Raw genomic sequence first — 22,074 nt, 5'->3', positions numbered from 1 at the left:
CACGCAGTCCTTCCAGAGGCTGCTTTTAGCCAATGCATAGCACGTCTTAATGCAAAGCATGATCTAGAAGGAGATGGTTTCTTTTCTGACAGCCTTGCCTTTTTTTGCTCCAGAGAACCCTACAATGAGCTGATCATCCACCCAGTGTTCTTTGGTATGATCTATGCAAAAGCTCAGCGTGCTCCTGGGGTCCAAACAATGAAGTCTCTCCTTCTCTTTACAAGGGACAGGTGAAACACAGAATGCTAGAAAAGTGATGTTTTGACTGACTTAGAAAGCTGTCACAACTTTAGGTTGAAAGGATGCAAAACTAGCTTGTTTTGGAAGGAGGTAATATACGACGGTTTGACACCAAGAGCTTGAAGCTCTCTCACGCCGCGCCGATGTTACGGGACAAGGAATACTGTCTTCAGGGTGAGTAGCTGCAAGGAACATCTGTGAAGCAGATTGAAGGAGTGTACTGCAGAAACTCTTAAGAACCAAGTTGGTCTCATTGTGGCATGGCAAACGAAGAGGGAGGAAACAAACGTTCTAAACCTTTCATAAAGCGTGTATCAACGGTGGACTTAAACAATGAGGGCAGATCCGGCAAAAGCAAAAACAGCAGAAAGAGCCAAAGGGTGCCATTTAACTGTGCGCAGTGCAAAGTCTTGACGAACAGTGATAAAACAAATCACAAAATGTCAGATAACTTTGCCTCAAGGGGGCCTATCTGCAGAGTACCGGGCCAAGCCTGTGTTCGGCAAGAGTAGAACGTTTTTGTCACGAGACACCGTGCTGCCAAGAATACAGGAGGCAGGTTAAATCATGCATTGCACACACCGCTCAGCGGCTTTGCTTATTTTTGTTGCTGCTAGAGTTTGGACTGACTGGCTGCTATCCATCTTGTACTGACCTTGTACTCCCGCAAATGTAATTTCTGGATTTCTCTGCATTATTATCTGAACATTGTATAGACCCGGTTATTCCCCAAACGTTTCACTTCCTTCTGTCCCATCTCATATATTTTTCTTTCTTTGACTATTTCATACTTGTATACAACGTGTTATCCCTGTAAAGCACTCTGATACCCTAACGGGTCACGTTCATGCTCTATAAAACACTAAATAAATAAATAAATAAAATGTTGAAATTGTTCAGCTGTCCCTGCTTAACCTCCAAGCATGATGGTGGACATTGCAAGACCTAGGTGCAAATCTTTACCCTGCTGCTGCAACAGCAGAGACACTCGGGGGGCAGCCTGATTGGAGGGAAGATGCTCAAGCCCAGGAGGTCTGAGTACCATACTCTGTGCCCAATCTGGGGCCACTAAGATAAGTTCTGCCTGATCTTTTTGAGGACTCAGGACAGGAGTAACATCGGCGCAAAAGGCATAAAGAAGTCTAGAGTTCCACACGAGGCAGAACGCATCTCCGAGATAGAGATGCCTTTGAAACTCCAATGCGGGTTAGGGCGGATATTGCAGGTTCTCTGCACTGGTCAAACAGATCGAACTAAATTTCTCCCCATTTGTGGAAGAGAACTAGCACCACCTCCAGGTGCAACTACCACTTGTCATCCATTAAGCAACAAAGGCTGAATTTATCTGGCCTGGAATTTAACGATACTACCAAGTGGTTCTCCTCAAGGAAAACTCGTTAGTGGTCCAGTCCTCTCTAGTGCCATAGGACATCCTGGCACAGAGTCCATGTCCAGCCCTGCTTCTTGCAGGACCACATTTCGGCTGTGCTGTCATTGAGCATCTCTAGCTGCTTTCCCTTGAGTTGAAGAAAGCCTTTTAACACCAAGCAGATGACCCTCACCTTGAGAAAGTTGATATGGAGCAACAACTCCACCAAAGATCAGAGTCTCTGATCCCCACCTCTCCCAGATGGCCACCTCAACTCAGTAGAGATGCATTGGTCAATGCTGTCAGCTCTGTGTGGGGAAGGGAGGGCATGACTGGCACCCCTTAACTCCAAAGGTATGCTGCCACCCCCACTTTCGTGAACACCTGAGGGGCACTGGTTAGGCCAAAGTGGAGCACAGTGAACTGAAAATGACGTGTCCCATCACAAACCACAGGTAGTGCAGATGATCCGACAGGATCCGTATATGGAAATATACATCCTTTAGGTCCAGGGCCACCATCCATTCTTCAGGGTCGAGGGCAGACTATGCCTGGTCCAGTATTAGTGTTTAGAATTTCTCCTCCCAGAGGCCCTGCCCGATAGAATCGGTGGTGTCCAAGGTACAACAAATTGTGAACTTGTGTGCATCATGACCGTCCGGGATAGCCTAGGCAAGGACTGGTCAGCGATCTCGAAGATGTTCTGTAACACATTGGAGGACTTGAGCCACCGATTCCCAAAATGTGTGGTAATAGCGCCCCAGAAGGCAGCTGGAGTTTACAGACCTAAGCACTAAGCTGGTGGACAAGAAAACCCTCTTTCTGAGCACCTCCACATATTTTGACTAACTATCGGGGGACTAACTGGGAACATGTTGGGGTTAGTCATACTTGCAGATGCCTGCATCACCAGGGAGGGGTGGGGAGATAATAAATTAGTGTCACCTGGGGCAAGGCAGTGGCGTTGCGCAAACTGGTGGCTGACTGGTGGGCTAGAGCAGGGTTTGGCCCATGCCCTCAATAAAGTATCTGTAAGGGATGGGTTAAATGATAAGTCAGTTCTCAGTAGATGTTTGCCCCGGCAGAAGAACCTCTGAAAGAACAGTGGTCTTGACCACCAAGGTGAGGAGTGGGAGCTTAAGACCTTCAGCTATTCTATGAATTTTCCTGGCGTAAGTAGCACTATCCTCAGTGGCAGGACTGGGGGGAAGAGGAGTCACGACTCCAGGCCACTAGTCTTTAGCAACTGATTGCACTACTTCTCTTCATAACAATGGCTGCCCAATCTCATCACCTGCGGCGTAGTTGTTCAATCATGAAAGGGTGGCTGGGAGAAGAGGGCACACACACTTAATGTAGAAATAAATCAGCAAAGAGTCCCAATCACTCAAAGCTTGCCCAGTTTTAAAATAAACATTAAAAAATTAATGATTGATTTAAGTAATTCCGCTAAAATGTAAGATATTATTTATTCTGAAAATGGCGGTTTAGAATGGGCCCAAACATATCTGAATCATCAGTATTAAACACACTTGAATAAACAATGGTAGGCCAAAAACCCTAGTCACAATAGAAAAAAAGGAAAGAATAGGTCTCTCACAAGGAAAAACAACAGATCCCCAGCTGGGCACATGTTTTTTTTTTTTACTTTAAGAATGCAACTAAATAGAACAGTAATTGCATTACTAGTCAAAAACACAAAATCTGATTTCAATCACAAAAACAACTGGCTACAACCTATTTCAACCAGATCAATCTAAATAAAAATATGCCCAATTTAATCAGGCTTACTTTTCCTTAAAGGTTGTTAATGACTAACAATTCATATTTTACTGTGAATGCTCATATATTGCAAATAAGTGTATACGAGTGCCTGTCTTACAGCACTTCCCGAAAGCAAGCTGAAATGTTTCCAGTGATCAAGCAGACAATTTCAAATAGGTACAGCATTTCAGATTCAGTAAATATACATCAAGACGCGTTCTTATAAGTTTAAGAAAAAATTGTGCGTCCAAGGATGACTTGAAAAACCTTTCCAGACTTTGCCTCCCTTAGCCATTTTTTTCAATGCCGAATTCTACATTCTTCAAACCCCCCCTTTTTTTTAATTTAACAAAATTTCACTATTCATATAATCCATTTCAGACAAACCCACATACAAGGTGGATACAGTGCAGCACTGGATTCTTTCATATGTATGGAAAGCTTCTGCTACCATCGGAATCCAACTAATTTCAGCTCCAAGCAATGGCTGCCACCTATGTATTGTTTCGTGCAAACATACGGTCCCCTCGGAGGGTGAGGTGTTGAAGTTGGTATTGCAGCACTTCTGTGTCAGCTGGCTCTTTGATGTTCATTTTATCTAAATTGAGGTAGTCCAACGATTTTGAATGTACCCTTTTACCTTTGAGGAGGCACAGTGGCAAAGGCCCGTGCAGGGCTTTGCAGGGTTCGTACGGTAAAGTCTTGGTACATTTATCCCCTGAGCTCGGCATCCGCCGTCGCCTGCGTCCATTAACAGCTGGGATCTCATATGGCTGATAATACCTACTTCTTGTTCTATATAAACGTGAAGCACGAGTAAGTCCTGTATCAAGTGGTTTGGGGCGAAACGTAGGTAAAAGGTCTCCTGTACTCTCTTCTGTTCCTGTGCACTTTTGGGCTAACTTCAAGAGCTCCTCACCTGTTGTGAAGCCAACTAAGTAGTTAGAATCCATGTGGAGTATCTGGTAACCAGACACAGTCCGTCGCATTGGGGAGCAAGGGGTACTTGAACAGCGAGGCTTTTCCAACTCACATTTGGCTGGAGAAAGTCCTTCTCCTAATGTTGGTACAGGAAGAGTAGTCCTTGTATTCCTTCTATCTCCACTGATGTCCACTTCCATCATGAATGTACCAGTTCCTCCTACAAAATAAAAGAGTTGAGTTAGGTGAAGCATTCCTTCATCTAAACAGTGAAATGAATCTGCATTCCAGGCTCCTCAAACCACCCTCAAATGTGTTTTAAATGGCTTTCACTGTCTTTAAGTAACAAGCATTGTAATACATGCATTGCTCTACTTTGGACAACCAATTACTATCAAGAGCTAAGAAGAGATCATGGGCACTCCAGTCCAAAAATCAGATCCATTGTGAAATGGATAATAACTTCAATGATTCACTACAAAAGAAATATGTGACAATTATTGGCACCCTTGACAGAATGTGTACAAGAGGACCACCAATCTGCCGGTTCAATGTATGTGCACCAAATAACTATCATCACCCTCAACAATCAGGCTATAGATTCCCTGTGCCAGTTGGTAGATCTCCGTCTTCATTAACCACCTAACTTCACAAGCCCTCTAAGGTCTTGGAATTTCGCTTTTGTTACAGTTTTGTTTACACAGCTGGTGAAATGGCAGCACTTCCTCTCAGACCCCACCATAATTTTCTGGGAAACAAGTTCAGGTGCAGAGCAGGGGATGAAGCCCGGAATAGACACCCAGTACCTTTATGGGCAGAGAGTAGCTAGAATATGAAGATAGTATGTTTCTACAACAGGAAGAGACGTGAAAAGCAAGAAAGAGTGCAGTAGGGTAGACAGCTTGAGCAAGCTGGTGTAGCTGGGTCTGGTGAAACCTTTAACTGAGGAGAAAGTGTGGGGGGCAAGGGAAGGTGGCAATAAACTGAGTGCTCCCAGATGCAGTCAATTCCACTTTATGCACACAGGCCATATTGTGCAAGTGGGCATTTAACATGAGACTGCTCACCACTTGAGAACATTACACTGAAGTAACCCACATTTATCTTTAAGAAGTGAGCCATAATTTGGCTACCAAAATTCAACTAAGTCTTAGTGTGGCTTTTAAGATCAACATTACTTGGGTATCACAGTCACAATGAAAGTGGCACAAAGACATGGCTATAGCTGACTTTCGCATGAAGAGGTCTTGCATTAAAAAACTGCACTCAATGAGCGATTAGTGATTGTTTTCTATTATAAACGAATAAGAAATGTGAACAGATTATGAAAAATGCACTTTCAACTAGCCTGCTAAATAAAACACCACATACCTTAATCTGCAGATTTCAGACTCTGGCATTTCAACTCCTTCCGAACAGTTCCAAATCGTCACTTCTTTCAACACTACTGTATAATCCCCATCTGTATATTTCTTTTGATGTTGTCTATACATGTTTGTTTCCCAATTTATGCCCTGAAACTAGTCAATGGTTTCCCTGCCAGAGGAGTCATTCTTGTGCATTAAGCTCATAACTTTCTCCTAAGCACAGCTGGGCAGAGGTCAACTCTTCTGTGATCATAATAAACGCAAGCGAGATGTAGATTAGGAATTAGTTAACAAGGATTCATGGGTTTATACAGCACTTTTATTTTAAGCAAGGTTGTTTTCAGCATTAAATATTCAGCTATGCTCGGTACTCTACTGGAAGCTTAATGTTTAATTAAAGTTAAAGCGCCTGTCAGATTGTGCTAATTCCCATATAATAATTGGTGGAAATATAATATGGTGCTATACTTTATTATACAGGCACTGTCAACATAGACTGTGGTAGTGCACAGTCATCCCAGAGTTTATGTCCTCTTACAGTAGGTTTAACAAACTACACTGAACACTAATTGGAATCACTATCCTCAATACAACAATCTAACCCTATATGAAATATTTTAGCATTATATGATTGTGCTTTTGAAATCAGAAATTATCGTCGCTTAAAGTTCCATTTGCCTATCGTGAATAATCCTTTGAGATGAGGCTCTACTCCACGGATAAACAGCAGCTTTCTAAGACTTGGCTGCCTTCTCAGTCCTGCCTGATCGTGGTCTACATTTCTCCCCTGCCCCCCCCAGACACCAGAGAGCCCCAGATCACTTATTCAAAGAGTACTGGGTTGCTCCTTTCCCCTCACATGATCTCACTGAGAAATACAGTTTAAATGTGTACAAGATTTTTTAATAATTCCCTGCAAGCCCACTTTCCCCTCCAGTTGACGTCCACCTCCAATTCGGCACATGAATAGCTTCAATATTCATTCTGAGGACCCTCCCTGTATTTGCCAAAGTCCATAATTTTTTGCAGAGAAACAAACTTGCCGTGAACTGCTCCTGTACTATGTCCTCTATAATCCCCTTTTCGCGGAACTGTTTTCCTCATAGCCATGCCCTTCCTTGCGGTACTCAATAAAAAGTTACTTACCCTTGATAATGATCTTCCTGGGGGATACTCTTATCTACCTACCTGCATATTTCTCACCTCATGAATATCCTCCAGGTGGCAGATTGTATATTGAAACTTTGTATTATCCCTGCAGTGTTGATTGCTGGCACCCTAACTCCAAGTTGACTCAAGACACCTCCCAGAATGGCACCCAGCGTTTGGAAATCAACATCTCGTCCTATTTTTCCTCCACGCCCTCAGGGGTAGAGACAAGTCTGACAACTGCAAAGAAATGCAACGCACAAAACTAACTCAATACCATGCTATCTGCACACTAATCGCTCTTCGACTCATCACTAGACAATAGAGTATCCACCCAAAGTCATGTAACGTCTTCCTCTGATGAATACTTCTACCAGCTGATTCTTCACTGCATGAATCATACCCAAGCACGACCCCATGGATGCGTGTGTGAGGAGAGAAATAGCCAAAGGGTCTGTTTCTATGGCATCAAGGCTAACAAATCGAACCCTAGGACCTAGCAGAAAGGAAGTGGATTCTGCGACACAACACAATTTGAGAGATTGGCAGCATTCCAACATGCAGCATTACTAAAACAATGCAGAAGATTAAGCTGAGGGATCCCCTAGTCATATCGCCGGGCACTAGCTTTTTGCAGAGAAAAGCATAAGATGAAAAACTAAAATTGTAACCGATAAAAATGCATATGAGAAAAGAGTAAAATGCCTGGACCATAGCACCAAATCCCGCAGAACCAACAGGTCCATTGGGTGAGGCCAACAGACAAGCTATGACAATGAAAGGCATCTAAGGGGTAAGAAAACAGTCAAGTCTCATATTACAACCACCTGAACAATGAGGAGGCAAGAACAAACACAGATACCAATACTAAAAGCTGCCTTGTTACACTAACTGTACAGGGGTCTCCAACTAGTAGCTCGTGAGCTACTGTAGCTCTCCAGCTATCTCCGAGTAGCTCACCTGTGTGCAGTGCAGCTTATTAAATCAGAAAGCTTTTGCTTAGTTGAATTAATATACATAACAAAATTGATATTATACAACACTAATAATATTAGTAGTTCTCAATGAGTTTCATTGAACATAAGTAGCTCTCAGTACAGAAAAGTGACTAAGCCATTCTTCATACAACAGTGTCCTAGCCAAACAAGCACAACTGTAAATTGAAGCACCAAGTGAACGAAGGACAAACCAGTGTATCAGTAGAAGCCCAAACATGGGTCACCAGGAGAAACACACACAGCGATCAGGAAAGCAAGGCACTAGAAACTGAACCATCCAGTACAGCCTATAAAATCTGTTCAACCCAACCAACCACTGGGAGTAGTACCAAGATAACCACTGCTGCCATGGCGTATCCAAAAATGGACATCCATTAGCCTGCATAAATGGTAAAAGGAAGGATCACTGAAACCAAAACTCAGCAACCTCACAGAGAGACAGTAGAAGACAGCCATAACAGAAAAAGTCAACAGATGAGCTAACACATGGTAATAGGACCTGGGGAAGTTTAAACACCAAGTACAATGAAGGAGAGCCATAAACAGGAATGAAAATAAAACAAGGACATCAAATCTGAGACTATACACTTGTCCACTGTAGTACCAAAAGGCCAAGCAAAGCCTGACCTGAGCTTCTGTCCCTAGGCAAATGGTAACAGCATACAGAAACAAAGGAAGACGAGGAAGTATCTAAAATGGATACCATATCATGCACAAGCGAGAGTATCAACCTTAAAAAGTACAGGAACAGATTGAGCTCTGAAAGCGCAATGCGCCACAATTACAAATGGGGAGGCAGATATTGTGTAATGAAGGAAAACCTTTAGAGATCAACTTTCTCCAGACAAAAGGCAACAACAAAGAACAAAAGCCACAGCACCAAACTCAAACTGCATCAGAGCAAGACTCCGATCTGCCCTACCTCACATTACAGCAACAGACTGTGGTGTCCTTCAACTGCACCGGTCAAGTCTCCTTGCAGGGGAAGAGTTGGCCTCAGTATGTCTTTAGAGAATAGACTTTAGGAAAAAGGGAAAACATCAGGATAGTAGCCTAGAATGGGCAAGATGCATGCCAAGGACAGAACTGGGACTGGTGCAGTGCATCCTCCCTACTAACACCACACATAATATGCAAGAAAATAAAACAATGTGGTACGATTGAAGGTCAGTATAGAACCCATAACAGGAATCCCCTATCTGGCTGTAGCTTGATCAAACGAATAACAACCCAGGGCAGAAAAACACAAGGCCGAAACCCCGACATGGAACCACAGGGAGGACATCCCTTAAAAATACCATATATCACATGGAAGACATCCCAAGGAGGCAACACGTAAAAGGAATAAACCAAACCATGTCACCTTATGTCAGTCCAAGCAGGCTTCCCCTACAGCAACAATTTCCACCAGAACTAAGACCTGGTTCACAAGAATGTGAAGAATAAACACTGATGTGAACACCAGGATGAATACCCTTCCTATTCACAACACAAGTGTAGATGCACTAGGCTGGTGCACATGAGAGGGACAAGCCTAGCAGAACGACACCTGAGGCTGTTTCAAGGACTCCCCAAGACATGATGCTCCCCTTCAACAATAGGGAATTCCTTATTACTTTGGAAAGATTCACCAGACAAGAGCCTCCTATATATTCTTTCACTTGGACACCCATTAGCCTGCCTGTGCAGCCTCTCTTACATATTAAAAGGAGAATCCAACAATCTAGAGTATTAAGGAATATGCCCCCACGTGTGCCTCTTCAGGACCTGCTTGGCACTGAAAAGACCAGAGCTATCAAAAAACATTTCCAAGTCAACCATGTCAGTCCTCAACAGACCTGGAAGACCAAAGACAGCACTAAGCCCTAGGAACTGTTGAGCAGCTCCAAATCCATCATGAACCACCTCAGCAAAGTAGCCGCTCGCAAAATCTGGAGGCAGTTGGGACACCATCTGCCAAATAGCATGGACATAGTGGACCAACAGGCATACAGCATTGCGAGAAGATTAAATGAATCGCTTTATGATCCACATCTGGTGGAAAGATATAATGAGTGCTTCTGCCCATCTTATGTTTATCACTCAATATTGTCAGACTGAAAATTAGGTTCACCTGGAACCAGAAGATAATGTTATGCTATTCGCCCAATTACTACTGAAGCAGAGTTCAGTTTATTCCAAATATACTAAGTGGGTTCCATCAATTCCTCATTAATGGGCAGCAAGGGCTCTGAGGAGGAAGGATCAGATTGCAGTATTTCTATCAATAAATTAGTTTTAAACAATGTCATGGCTAGAGGAAAATCCAAAATGAATGCAGCTTTGCAGAGAGTCTCATCAATAGAGGTAAGGTCTTCAGAAGGAAACTTTGGGACATTCGAGATCTAGATTAGGCTCAAAACTCCTATCCATTCACATTATGAAAAGCACAATAGAACCTTCCCTGAGACTCCGGATAAGACAAGTTGCAAAATGCTTCCATGATCTCATCAACATAATTACACATCTTCCTAATGCCAAAACAAAGTCCAAAGAAGATCTAGAAGAGTGAGCTGGATACCTGGGTTGAGACCGGGAGGCGCAAATTAACACAATCACCTTAAACTCAACCAAAGCCCCCCCCAGATACAAGATTGGCTAAATAACCTAGATTCCCTGACATGTAAAATGATTCTGGCAGACTCTGCTAAATCTCTGGGGATCACGCTGGACTCAAATCTCAACATGACCACTAAAATAAAGACTCAAACAAAGGGTGCCTTTTACAACCTAAAACGCCTTAACAAAATTAAGCCTGTTTTCTACCGAATTACCTTAAAAAATAAAAGTAAAAATAATAAATAAAAATAATCGACATTCAAGCTCTGGTACTATCGAAACTGGACTATGGAAACGCCACCCTCACAGACATCCCGAAATCTCACTTAGCCCCTCTGAGAGCCACTTTTAATGAAGCGCCAAGGACAGTCAGAGGAGAATAAAAATACAACCACATCTCCCTTGCAATGAATAGTTTAAAGTGGCTACTAATCGAAGCACCATGTTGCTTCAAGACTGCCTGCCTCACCCACAAATTTCTGCACAGCGGAAAACCAGCATACCTCACATCCAAACTCACAAAGGCAAACCAAACAAGAAATCTAAGAAGCACCAACAAACGTCTCCTCAATCCCCCCGTCCCCCCCCCCAAAAAAGCCTTTTATTATTATTATTATTATGCGTTCTTATATAGCCCTCGATTACCCGTAGGCATCTCGGCGCTTGCCTTGGGAACCCGTCCTGGCTTTTTCCCTATGAAATACCCGTACTGGGCATCCCCAAGGTGAAAGCCAGGCATCCCGCCGCGGGGGGGCCGTAGTGGAGATTAAGCAGCTAATGCCCAGAGCTGCAGAGTGTGAACCCGTGATTCGAGTAGGCACCGAAACGAGAATTATCGAGTCCGTGGATATTTGGGCTCAAGACCCTGCCGCGTCGGGAATTGAACCCTGGTCCCGGGTCTGACCTCTGCTTCAGGGTCTGCCTTCTCTAACCAGTGAGCCACACTTCTCTTTTCTGGCTCTTTCTCAGGTAATACCCCCAAAACCTGGAACTCTTTCTCTGTACATTTCACAACTAACCCTTCTTTCATGAGCTTCAAAAGACAACTGAAAGAGTTATTGCTCATTCAGCACCTCAAACATCCAGGAAATAACCTCTAACTCACTCTGGAATCGCTACCTTATTCTATCTCATTTTCACCCAAGCACTCTACACTGGCTTGACACTCGTCAATTTAAGTATAATGTGACTGATAATGCCTTGACAATGCTGTATATTCTCAGGTTCTAGCCAGCACTATAGAAAACTCTTAAAATAAATAAATAAACCCTAAATGTCAGGCAAAGAGAACAGCGAACACCTGGAAGATAAGGTGAGGGCCCAGTGCATATGCGCTGCCATCATCAAGCCGGATGGAGATAACTAGCTGTCAGAAGAGGACTGGTCCCAGGGTAGAGATAACTGGAGTGCCCTGGAGTGGAATCGCCTTGGGAACTCTTTGAGGCCTATAAGGACATCAAAGAGTCTGAAGGAGCCAGAGCCTAGCTGATAAAGTCTGGGTGAACACCGCCATTTAAATGGAGTCAGCACTGGCAGCCAGAAAACCAAGAGTGGATCTGGCAGCATCAGAACCGAGTCTGCCAGCCAGGCTCAGTACTGGGCATCTGGACTAATGCCATCCTCACTGCCTTGTGAGGTCCATTCGAGGGTACAACTTCTGCAACTAGAGTCTAAAAAAAGAGTCAGGGAGAACTCAGACTCACTTAGGGTGAAGGCACTGGAATGGTGAGATACCAAATGGGAGCTCAATCTGCCAGAAGAAGGATCTACAGAACTGTAAAAAAAACCTGAAAATTCAAAAAATTCAGAAGAGCAAATTGGATCAGCATCTATGGGTGCAGAAACAAGGAGACTGACGTCAGAGCATGGGTGGTGCCATATATGGCTCTGGTAAGTCAAATCCAGGAAGATGTAACCTGAGGCCATGCCCACACTTGTCGGCGCTTGAGAGCTATTGCCTAGTTTCTCAGATCCACGCTGGCACCTAGAGATGCGGAATATGTAGGTAGAGGTATTCATCAGAAATTCAATTCATGCCTCACTTTTTTATTTGTATTAGCCATCTGTCTTTAGTATCAGCGATTCAGTGTTCATCTCGTGTGATGATGCGCATGTTGAAAGGTAAAGCCACTTTATAGATGTTTGCCATTAACAGTGATTTGCATTTTGTTAGACTGCACGTCACATTGTAGTGTAGTTCCTATATCCTTCATAGGCTCTGCGCATTGGAATAATATACACTATAGATTTGACATAGGACTGAGGTCAGTATGTCTCTATCGAGTACATTAAACTTAATTACTTGTGTGTGGCAGCTAACTCAGAGGTCACTAGAAATGTCTCGAATAAAGAAGAAGGGATACGTTTATGACAACTGAATAAACATGACAAAGTTTCAGTCGCAGAATCGTAGAAACAATAGATAACAGTTTCACTCAGTCAATCGTGCATGCTTCGTTTCTACAGTTTACACAGAAATAGATACAGGCGGTTCAGTAAAAAGGGTTTATTGAACAGTCTTATTTCTCGTGCAAGAGATATGAGCTGCTACAATCGTAAGACAGAATGCAAAGTATAATACGTACAGCGTTGGCAGTAGAATTAGATGATACTGCAACAGCATGGTTTATAGCTATGACATATATTCATAAAAATACATACATAAATAACAGGCTAAAATGTGAATACTCATCTGATGCTTCTAGTTAGTTCTACCCCAGAGTACCCAACCTAAGTGTAGTAAGAAGTAGCTGCTGTTTCTAAAGTATAGCTAGCTGTAGTTTAGTTTTGCCAGAGTTGCCATGAGTACCTCTAGGTTCTAGTCTGCTCCATACCTTAGAATGAGAGAGGTTGGAATCTCTTTCCGGGTCTTAATCTGTAACACCCCGCAAGGGGAGTCAGAAACACTGGAGCTGGATTTTCTGCGAAGAGGATGACAGCGTCTGGTCAGTGCATCAGGCGGGGACTTGACTTCCTTCCGAACTTGCTGTGAATGAACCCCTAAGAGGGAACATCCTTTTCAACGCTGATGTTACCCCGCAGTGCTTTTACGATGCGTCCTTTACAACGCAAGTCGTAACCACGACTTGCGCTGGAGGGCGCTAAAGGATAAAGAATAGTATATTTACTATTCCAACACCTTCCCTACTATCCACGGGGAATGGTGTTAGAATAGTAAATTATAATATTCACTATCCGCGCCCAACAACGCAAGTCATTGTAACGACTTGCGTTGTTAAAGACGCGTTGTAAAGGCACGCGTTGAAATGGTGTGCATTGTTCAGTCATACATCCACCCCTAAGGAATAGATGTTCAAGCATACTAAAGAGTTCTTGGAGAAATCAATAATCCAAGCAAGGGGAAGTCCTAAAGGCTTAAGAGTCTGGTTTTCCAAGAACTCGTTGTGGCATTGATGGACGGATGTAGGTGGCCATGCCTGTATTTGGTTAGTATGGATAATGCCTCAATAAGGGTAGGATTTCTATGCCTAAATATGGGCAATGCGAATTGTGACCGTATAAGGACATAAATCGGAAACCTATATACGGTATCTAAATCGACACACAACAACATAAAACACCTAAGATGCAATCAACGCTGTATCCGTCAATATGCTCCTATCTTGGCTCATTTTAAAAGAGGAACAACTTTATGTAATTTCTCATCCCTATGGATTCTCTGATGATACAGCTTATTCTTTTTCAATCCATTTCTTATTTTTGTCTCCACTATTTTGGATGCTGTTGAGCGAATTAACTGCCTTTTCTGTGAAAACACTTTATTACTACTTTGTTATGTCCCTTTTCTCACAGAGCGCTGCTGTATCTATGAATATGTTGGCCTCTTACAAAACGGTTGGCTCTTCCAATAAATTGACCAACTGATGGCACTTCGAGGTAATGTGCATTTCCTAAACATTATCTTGCGGTTATTTAGTGTACTCTTCTCCTGTTGTATCTGTCTCCATTGGAAGAAATGAAAACCCTATTACTGAATGCTCTGATGCAATAGCTATGATGAGCTTGGTTGGTTTTTCACAGATCTGGTCAGTGCAGTTCCATTTTGCCTGTACGATTTCTTATTAATAATGCAATATAGAAGTGGGATGGCTGTTGTGGGAGGCTGGCTTAGTATTTCGTGCTCACTTATGTAAGTGTGCACCCTGCACAAATCCAGACAACCCTTATGGTGATTTTAGTGGTTTTAGACAACCGTAGAAAGCTAAGTGGTAGCTGTGGAGATCAGTCTTCATGCTTAGTCCAGAAGGAGTGTAAAGCAGCTTGTTTTACCAGATCTTAATCTTATTGGTATAGGTTAAGTGAAAAAGAACCACACAGTGGATTTATAAAAATAGGTATTTATTATAGGACACTCACTAACACATAACAATATTTCCTTTCCGGAGATATAACACAATGCACATAATACTGTGCTAATAAACAGGCAAGTAGCACAAATGCACAATGGTCTCCAGGGGAAGATCAAACTATATGCTAACATAGTGGAATGCGAACCACAACTCACGACAAGAGTGGACCCAGAAAATGTAGAAGAACCGGGGACCCTACAAATCACCCAAGGTGAGTATCTCGGAACCCCCACCGAGGTCGTGTGCAGAGTAGGAACACGAACACGTACTCAATAGAAATCTATGGTTAAGTCGCGGTTGCAGTTTTCACGAAAAAGGACCCTTCCCAGCAGCCCATGAAGAAACCACAAAAAAGATGGAAGGTTGGAGAGTCACCCCTCCCGTGAATACCCCAGGAATAAGGATAACTACACGAGGGAAGCTGGGTGCATAGGTGTCAAGTGACGTCGGAAACTGCCGTAGACCACAAGGGAGGACTTCAGGAAAGTTGCTACTGGAGAAGAAGACAAACAAGTCCGGTGGAACCCAAAGGTGGATTCAAGGGGAGAAGAACCTGCAAGCAAAAGGGAAATGTCAATGCCACTTAGGAGTGACCAGGAGGCACGGAAGACTAATGCCCACCGATGTAGGAGATGCAGGAAAGTTTGACTGTGCCATTCAAGTTGCAGCTGCACAGACCAGGCGATACAGAGGATGACCAGGAGCTGTTTACGAGCTGTCCCATTTCGGATGTCGAGAGCCAAGAGGTCAGTGTCCGGCAGGGGCACCAACAATCCTTGGCAACAGCAAACAATGTAGATGATGAAAAAGGAGCAGTGTTGGGACCAACAAGGTCCAAGTGACTCACCACGCACAGGTAAGTCGGAGCAGGCATTGAGCAAGCAAAGGAGCCCACTGGAATCGAAGAAGACCCTCAAGAGGACCCACAGGCCAGAGGCACTGGAGTCGCAAGAGGACCTTGAGCAGCTCATCAAATGATGAAGGCCCATGGTGCAAGGAATATGGTGCAAGGGATTTGGTGCAGGCAAAGATCTTGGCTGCAGGATATGCTTGAGGTTGGATCTGAGCCCGAAGATCTCTCGAGGGGAGAGTCAACAAGCCTTGGCAACGACAAGTCTACCCAGTGCACAGGGGTTCTGTTCCAGTGGTTCAGACGAGGGATACTGGCCTCAAACTCTGCATGAAATCAGTTGAGGCCTTGACGGAGTTGCAGAACCACCACCTGTGTTGATGAGCCTTTCGGAGTCTGTGGGAGCCCTGGATCAGCAGGCTGGTCAGCTGTGTTATGGTGCCTGCAGATGCAGGGGAGTGATTCCTTCACTCCAAGGGAGATCCCTTCAGGTGTCTTGGATGTCCACAGGTCAGGTGTAGAACCTGTATGGCGCACGGACACATGTTGCAGAAAACCGCTGGACGACAAGACCAGGAGCATCAGGAATCTTCCCCGGTGCAGTCTTGGTTCCCACAGCGAAATCCAGAGTGTCCAGACGGTCGAAGTTGAAGTGGTATGTGATCTGAAGCTTGTCCCACGACTAATCTAGTGGCCCACCCAAAGGTAAGCCTTTAAGTACCCTTAGGAAAGGATTGGGATTATTCAGGGGTCCTTCTCAGAGGAAGGGCTGGACAGGGGGAGGATACCGCACCAGAGCGGGAGCCAACAGCACCCTGAACTGGTTTGAGCTGGAGTATGCAAGGAGGGTACAAAATGTGCATTTCAAGCAGTCTCAGTGGCACTGGCAAGCACCCACACACTGCTCAATAGCACCCACACACTGCCTCAATACACTAAAACCTATCTGGGAGGTGGTCACACCTCCCTGTGCCAGGATATCTTTTGTTCTGCCTGACCCTGCTCGAGCTTGGCTCAGCAGCAGGAGGGCAGAAACAGGTCTCAGGTCGGCAGTAGTCCTAGCTTGCTGTCCGGTTCTGAAGACTGGTAAAGGGATCACTGGGTGCCTACTGTAGGAGATTTACTGTGAATGGAATCATACCTCCCACACTGAATCATATGTCCTACACCGTTTATGGTGGGGGTATGATTCCAACATGTTTGATACCAAACATGACAGGGTTCGTTACAGCCAGTTTATAGATAGTCATTTCGTAGTGATGCATGGTCCCTCTATATATTGTAATGGCGGTTGCACTTACAACACGGGAGAATGTACTCCATAGGTTGTATGGGTGCCCCGCTCATGCATGGGCACCCTTACACTTAGAACCGAGCACCCTGCCTTCAGGATTCAAAGCCCTGCCTTAGGGGTGGCTTATAGGTTTTAAGTGTAGTGAGGTCAGATGTAAGAAATGTATATCTGTTGTAAGTGGTGCTAGCACCAGTTTACACGGGCTGCAATGGCAGGCCTGTAGTCACAATTTGAATGGTCTCTCATGGGTGGCATAATGCATGCTTCAGCCCACAGGAGACCCCTGGTGTACCTATGCCCTGGGTGCCTTTACCATATACTAGGGACTTATCTGGGTACATCAGTAGCCAATCAGGAGTACCTAAGTTACTCACCATGTCCAATTTAGGGAGGAAGCACATAGACTGGGGTCCTGGTTAGCAGGATCCCAGTCAGACTCGTCAGAAAAACATAATGACACTAGCAAAAAGTGGGGGTAACCATGCAGAAGGATCCTACCTTAGAACAGCTGTGGTAAGTGGATGCAGTATCATAGCTGAGCCACATTTCCGTAAGGAAGGAAGGTCTGGTTTCTGAAGGCAGATCAAATATGTTAAAGGGTTTTTTGTTTGTTGATATGCATATCTCGTTTCTTAATGTGATGGTGCTTTGAGAAAGTCCAAATGTATGTGAGGTGTGGGTAGGGGTGAGCTAGGGGTAGTCTGGCTGGGGGCTAGTGTGGAAAAGGAGGGTGTGTTGTTGGGCTAGATAATTCTGACGTTTGGGAGCTCGAGAACGCAATGGCCGCCTTTTAGCTCGGAACCGTCGGCCCTCCGGCTAACCTCGACTATCCTGTACTATATCCTGCTCCGTGACAAAACTTCAATACAGAATTTGAAATTTGAAGACCCACTCTTACTCACCGTCTGGTCTGGAGGATCCTGTGTGCTGTGGGTCTGCAGCTGTGCCCTCGGTGAGAATTGGGCCTCCGGGCACTCGAGACCGGGACCTCGCCTGCGGGACCCGACCGGCGGAGAAGAGATTGCCGGCCCCGGCCGCGAGAGTGAGCCACTGGTGAGAACCGTTGTGTGTATGCCCCGGAGATCCTGAACCGGCCCCGATGACTGGACCGTGCGGCTGGAGGGGGACGAGATGTGTTGGGGGCTGACTGTGTGAAGGGGTCCCTTCGCCTTTGTCCTGTCCGGCGGCCCGGAACCCCGCGCCTGGCTCTCGCTTGTGGGGCCTGCCTCTGTTCGGAGGGGACCCCCTCCCCCATCTGGCGCTTGCCCATCCTGTGCCGGTGAGGCCGTTGTTGGGAGCCTCCGGAGACCTGTAAAGTCCTACATTTGGGGACTGTTTGGGGGCCCACGGTGGAGTGTGGGGCGGCGAAACTCACAAGATGGCTACCGATAACGCTGGGGGTGCTCCGCTCTGCGCCGACGCTCCTTACCGGCCGGATTGTGCGGAGGCCTGGGTGTGTACCCGAGCGCCCACGCCCGGAGATGTCCTGGATGCCTTGATGTCATTGTACGCTGTCTTGGCCCCCGGTGCCTCTGCCGACTCCATGCGGCTCGCCGCCATTTTGGGCCGCCGCTCTTTCATGCACCCCTCTTGTCCTGATGCCGCCATTGCTTCGCCCCCTTCGGCTGCGCCAGGAGTTGCTGCTGTTGTTCTTCGGCCGCTTGATGGGCCGGTGACTTTTGACCCTCTGCTTTCTCACCGCCTGGATTTCGAGGGCTTCCACACGACGCGGAGATCAGCTCCTTCCCGGGCACCTGGGACTTATGGTGGGCCGCCGTTTGCTCCCGCTTCGTTGGACTCGGACTCTTGTCCTGGAGGGGAACCTTTGTATTGTCGACCTGCACACCTGGACTCCGGCTTGCCTTTGCCTGCCCTGTCGTTGTTGCTACAATTGACTTGCATTATTGACTTCCTGTATTCCCTCCGTACGAAGGCTCTCCCTGATTTATGTCACTGCCGTGATTCTGGACAACATTACGATTTTTCTGTGCTGGGTGGTCCGCTCCACATTATCCTTTATTGGGTTGGTTTTGTGGTTAGAAAGGGTTGGGGGTGAGTTGCACGACATGATCGTTTGCTGGTTTACCCGCCCGTTGCACTGATGCTTGTATTCCCGTCACGGGGAAATGTTACAATCTCTTCCTCCTCCCCCTCCCTGTGGGTTTTTGCTGTATGTTAAGGTGTAGTACTGATTTGATACTTATTCATTTGTTGGTTGGGGAAGGGTCGTAGCCGAATGTGTCTGTTCATATCCTCTGGCTCCTCCCTCACATTTTATTTTCTGTTTCATATTTCCTCTCCTCCTCTTTTTGTCTCCTTCTTCTACTTTCTTTCTTAACTATATTTCGGGTTTCGGATTAGGGCAACAGGCACGCTGTTTGGAGGGTAGGCCGTAGCCTTCTGCAGGGGTGCGGGGTGGGACGGGTGGGCGGGGTCTTTCGGATGTTTTCCTTTGGTTCTATGGCCCTTTTCTATCCCTTTATAGCGGTGCCGCTTCTGTCCTCGCTTCTCAGGCATGTGTGGGTCATGGTCTGTTGCTATGTCACTTTTCTTGGTTTCGATGCTTCGTCGCGAATGCCATACCCCTCCTCTCGCCAGCCTCCACTTTCTTCTGTATTATTAGCCGCGGGTTGCCTGGCCCGGGGTGGCGCCCATCTTGCACGACTGTGTTTTCCTTTTAATTTTTCTTCATTTGTTCTTCCTCTTTCCCCTCTTTTTGTCCCTTCTTGGTTTTCTCCCCTCTGTTTCCCCCCCCCCTTTTTTCCCCCTTTCCCTCCCCCTTACCCCCCCCCCCCCTCTTTCTCAGGCTCGTATTGAGAGAAGTGGGTTTTGTCCGTACAGTTCTCCGCTCCCCTTGCCTTTGTTAGCGTGTAATTAGGTGGGGGACATGAGATTCTGGTAGCACTTTTTTTTTTTTTTTTTTGTAAAAACGGTTTTTATTGGCAATCAAGTGTGGAGGGTACATTACAGGATAAAAGCAATTCAGGCATCAGCTAACGATGCAGTAAAGCAACACAGCTCCAACAAGACACCTTTTATAAAGAACAATTCCCAACTGACCCACCCCACCCCGCATTCCCCCCCCATAGCCAGTGTGCCGTACTCCTCCTTTCCCATCGTTGACATGTTAACAGTACTTGTCCTGGACAGGGACCTCAGTGAAGGGTAAGAGGCGCCCTTCAACGGAGCGTCAAGACCCCCAGGTCTGTCATCAGTAAGTGTAAGTAGTGCGTGCATCTTGGTGGATGTGAGGAATCCCAGGTCCAGTGCCCTCACCCTGGAGTCCCTCCCTCATCTTCGCTCTGGTCGCCATCCGGCTGTTGGATCGCTACTACCAGGGCCTCCCACGCCCTAGCCACCTCCAGCGCTTTGTCATTATCTAGGCTCCTAGCCTGTCGCAGCCGCAATGTACTCTCTGCCTTCGCCCAGCGCTCCAGAGTGGTCTTCCAACGCAGGTAGCTGGGGCCTTGAGTAGATTTCCAGTGCATGGAGATTTCACGCTTAGCCAAAATCAAACCCAAGTCGCAAAATTTGCTGGTAACTCGAGTACGAGGGGTGTGAGGGAACCACAATAATAGGCATGTGCCCATGTCAAGAGCGATTTGCCGGTCCGTGACAGCATTCAGGCAGGACATTACCGCCTCCCAGTAACCCGCTAGTTTGATGCAAGTCCAAAACATGTGGGCGAAGTCCGCATCCGCAGTGCCACATCGGGGACAGAGCGAGGAAGCCCCCTCAAAATACTGCGAGATTTTCGTCGGCGTCAGGTACGCTCGGTGTAGGGTAAAAAACTGGACCAGTTGGAACCTGGCATTCCTCGTGCCCTTCCACGCTCTGCGCAGCAGCTGTGGCCACACCGTGTCAGGAATAGATCGCCCAATGTCCCCCTCCCATTTGGCTCGCAGCCCGTCCAGGGGTCGCAAGGCAGCAGACGACAGCCGTCGGTAAAGGCATGTGACAGCCTTATACGTACCAGCGGCCGTCACCACATATTGGCAGCACTCCGAGGTCGGCGGTTCAGTGAGCCCACACCCCCAGTACCGGCGAATACCCGCCACTAACGCAGCGTGTAGCAGATACCCGCCCCTCGGCAGATCGTAGGAGTCCCGCAGCTCCTGAAACGGGAGCAGCGAGCCCTCCCTGTAGAGATCGCCGATCATCTGCAGGCCAAGCTCCTCCCAGATCGCCAGTGCTGACCAGTCGCCGCCATGGGGGAAGGCCGTGCACATCCCGAGCGGAATTTCTGGGGCGTAAGGGTGAACAGCACCGGAGCGCTTGTGTGCCCGAAGCCAACAGCTGCGAATCGTCCGTTCCTCCAAAGTAAGCTGAGCCAGGTCCAGTCTCTGTCCCAAAACTATAATGGAGACGATGTGTCTCGGGAACAATTTGCCTGGCACATCCTCTGGGCCACGGAACTCCAAAGCCACCGCCTGGGTTAGCCACTGCAGCTGTGCTGCTAGATAATACCACTCAAAGTCCGGGGCCGCAAGGCCCCCGTCCGCTCTGGGGCGCATCAACGTGGTCAGCGCAACCCGTCTCCTGCCCGAACCCCAGATGAACCCCGTCATCTGGGAGCGGAGTCTGTTGAAAACGGACGCGGGTATCCAGACCGGCAGAGTGCGGAAAAGGTACAACAATCGGGGAAGTGCCACCATCTTTAGCAATGCGACTCGTCCCGCGACCGAGAGCGGCAGCGTCCGCCAGAAACCCATGCAACCTTGTAGATTCCGAATCGCCCTGTTGATGTTACCGTCTAGGAGGGCCGCCGGTGAGTGATAGATGAGAGTGCCCAGATAGGGGAGGCAATGGTGCTCCCACTGCAAGGCACCCTCCGGTTGGGTGTCATCAGCCCTCGGAGTCAGCGGGAAGAGGCAAGACTTCCCCCAGTTGACTTTCAGCCCCGAGAGTTGACCAAAGTCCGACAGGAGCCGTTCGGCCCCACGTAGGGAGTCGTTCGTGTCCGCCAGAAACAACAGACAGTCGTCCGCATAGAGAGAGATGTAGTGAGTGTCGGTTCGCAGCCGAAGCCCCGCATACGCCCGGCCCAGCCGGGCATGCGCAGCCAGTGGTTCTATGGCCAGTGCAAATAGCAGGGGCGACAGAGAGCACCCCTGCCGGGTCCCTCTACCCACCGCGTAAGAGGCTGAAATGGTG

The 22,074-nt window shown here is 46.7% G+C and overlaps 1 protein-coding gene across 1 annotated transcript in view; it reads right to left on the bottom strand.

Annotated features, from left to right (window-relative positions):
- Nucleotides 1-1,028: 1,028 nt before the first annotated feature.
- The window catches only part of MACIR (macrophage immunometabolism regulator), an 81,487-nt gene continuing 60,441 nt past the window's right edge, over nucleotides 1,029-22,074 (bottom strand). The window contains exons 2-3 of the mRNA XM_078675454.1: nucleotides 1,803-4,514; nucleotides 1,029-1,728 (exon numbers count right to left, since the gene is read on the bottom strand). Coding sequence (XP_078531580.1) covers nucleotides 3,868-4,497 — 630 coding nt within the window. The 5' untranslated portion in view covers nucleotides 4,498-4,514 and the 3' untranslated portion in view covers nucleotides 1,029-1,728; nucleotides 1,803-3,867. The remainder of the gene's footprint in view (nucleotides 1,729-1,802; nucleotides 4,515-22,074) is intronic.

Source organism: Lissotriton helveticus, chromosome 2_1 (assembly GCF_964261635.1).
Source record: "Lissotriton helveticus chromosome 2_1, aLisHel1.1, whole genome shotgun sequence".
Classification (NCBI taxonomy): Eukaryota; Metazoa; Chordata; class Amphibia; order Caudata; family Salamandridae; genus Lissotriton; species Lissotriton helveticus.
This window is presented reverse-complemented; position numbering and strand designations above follow the sequence as displayed.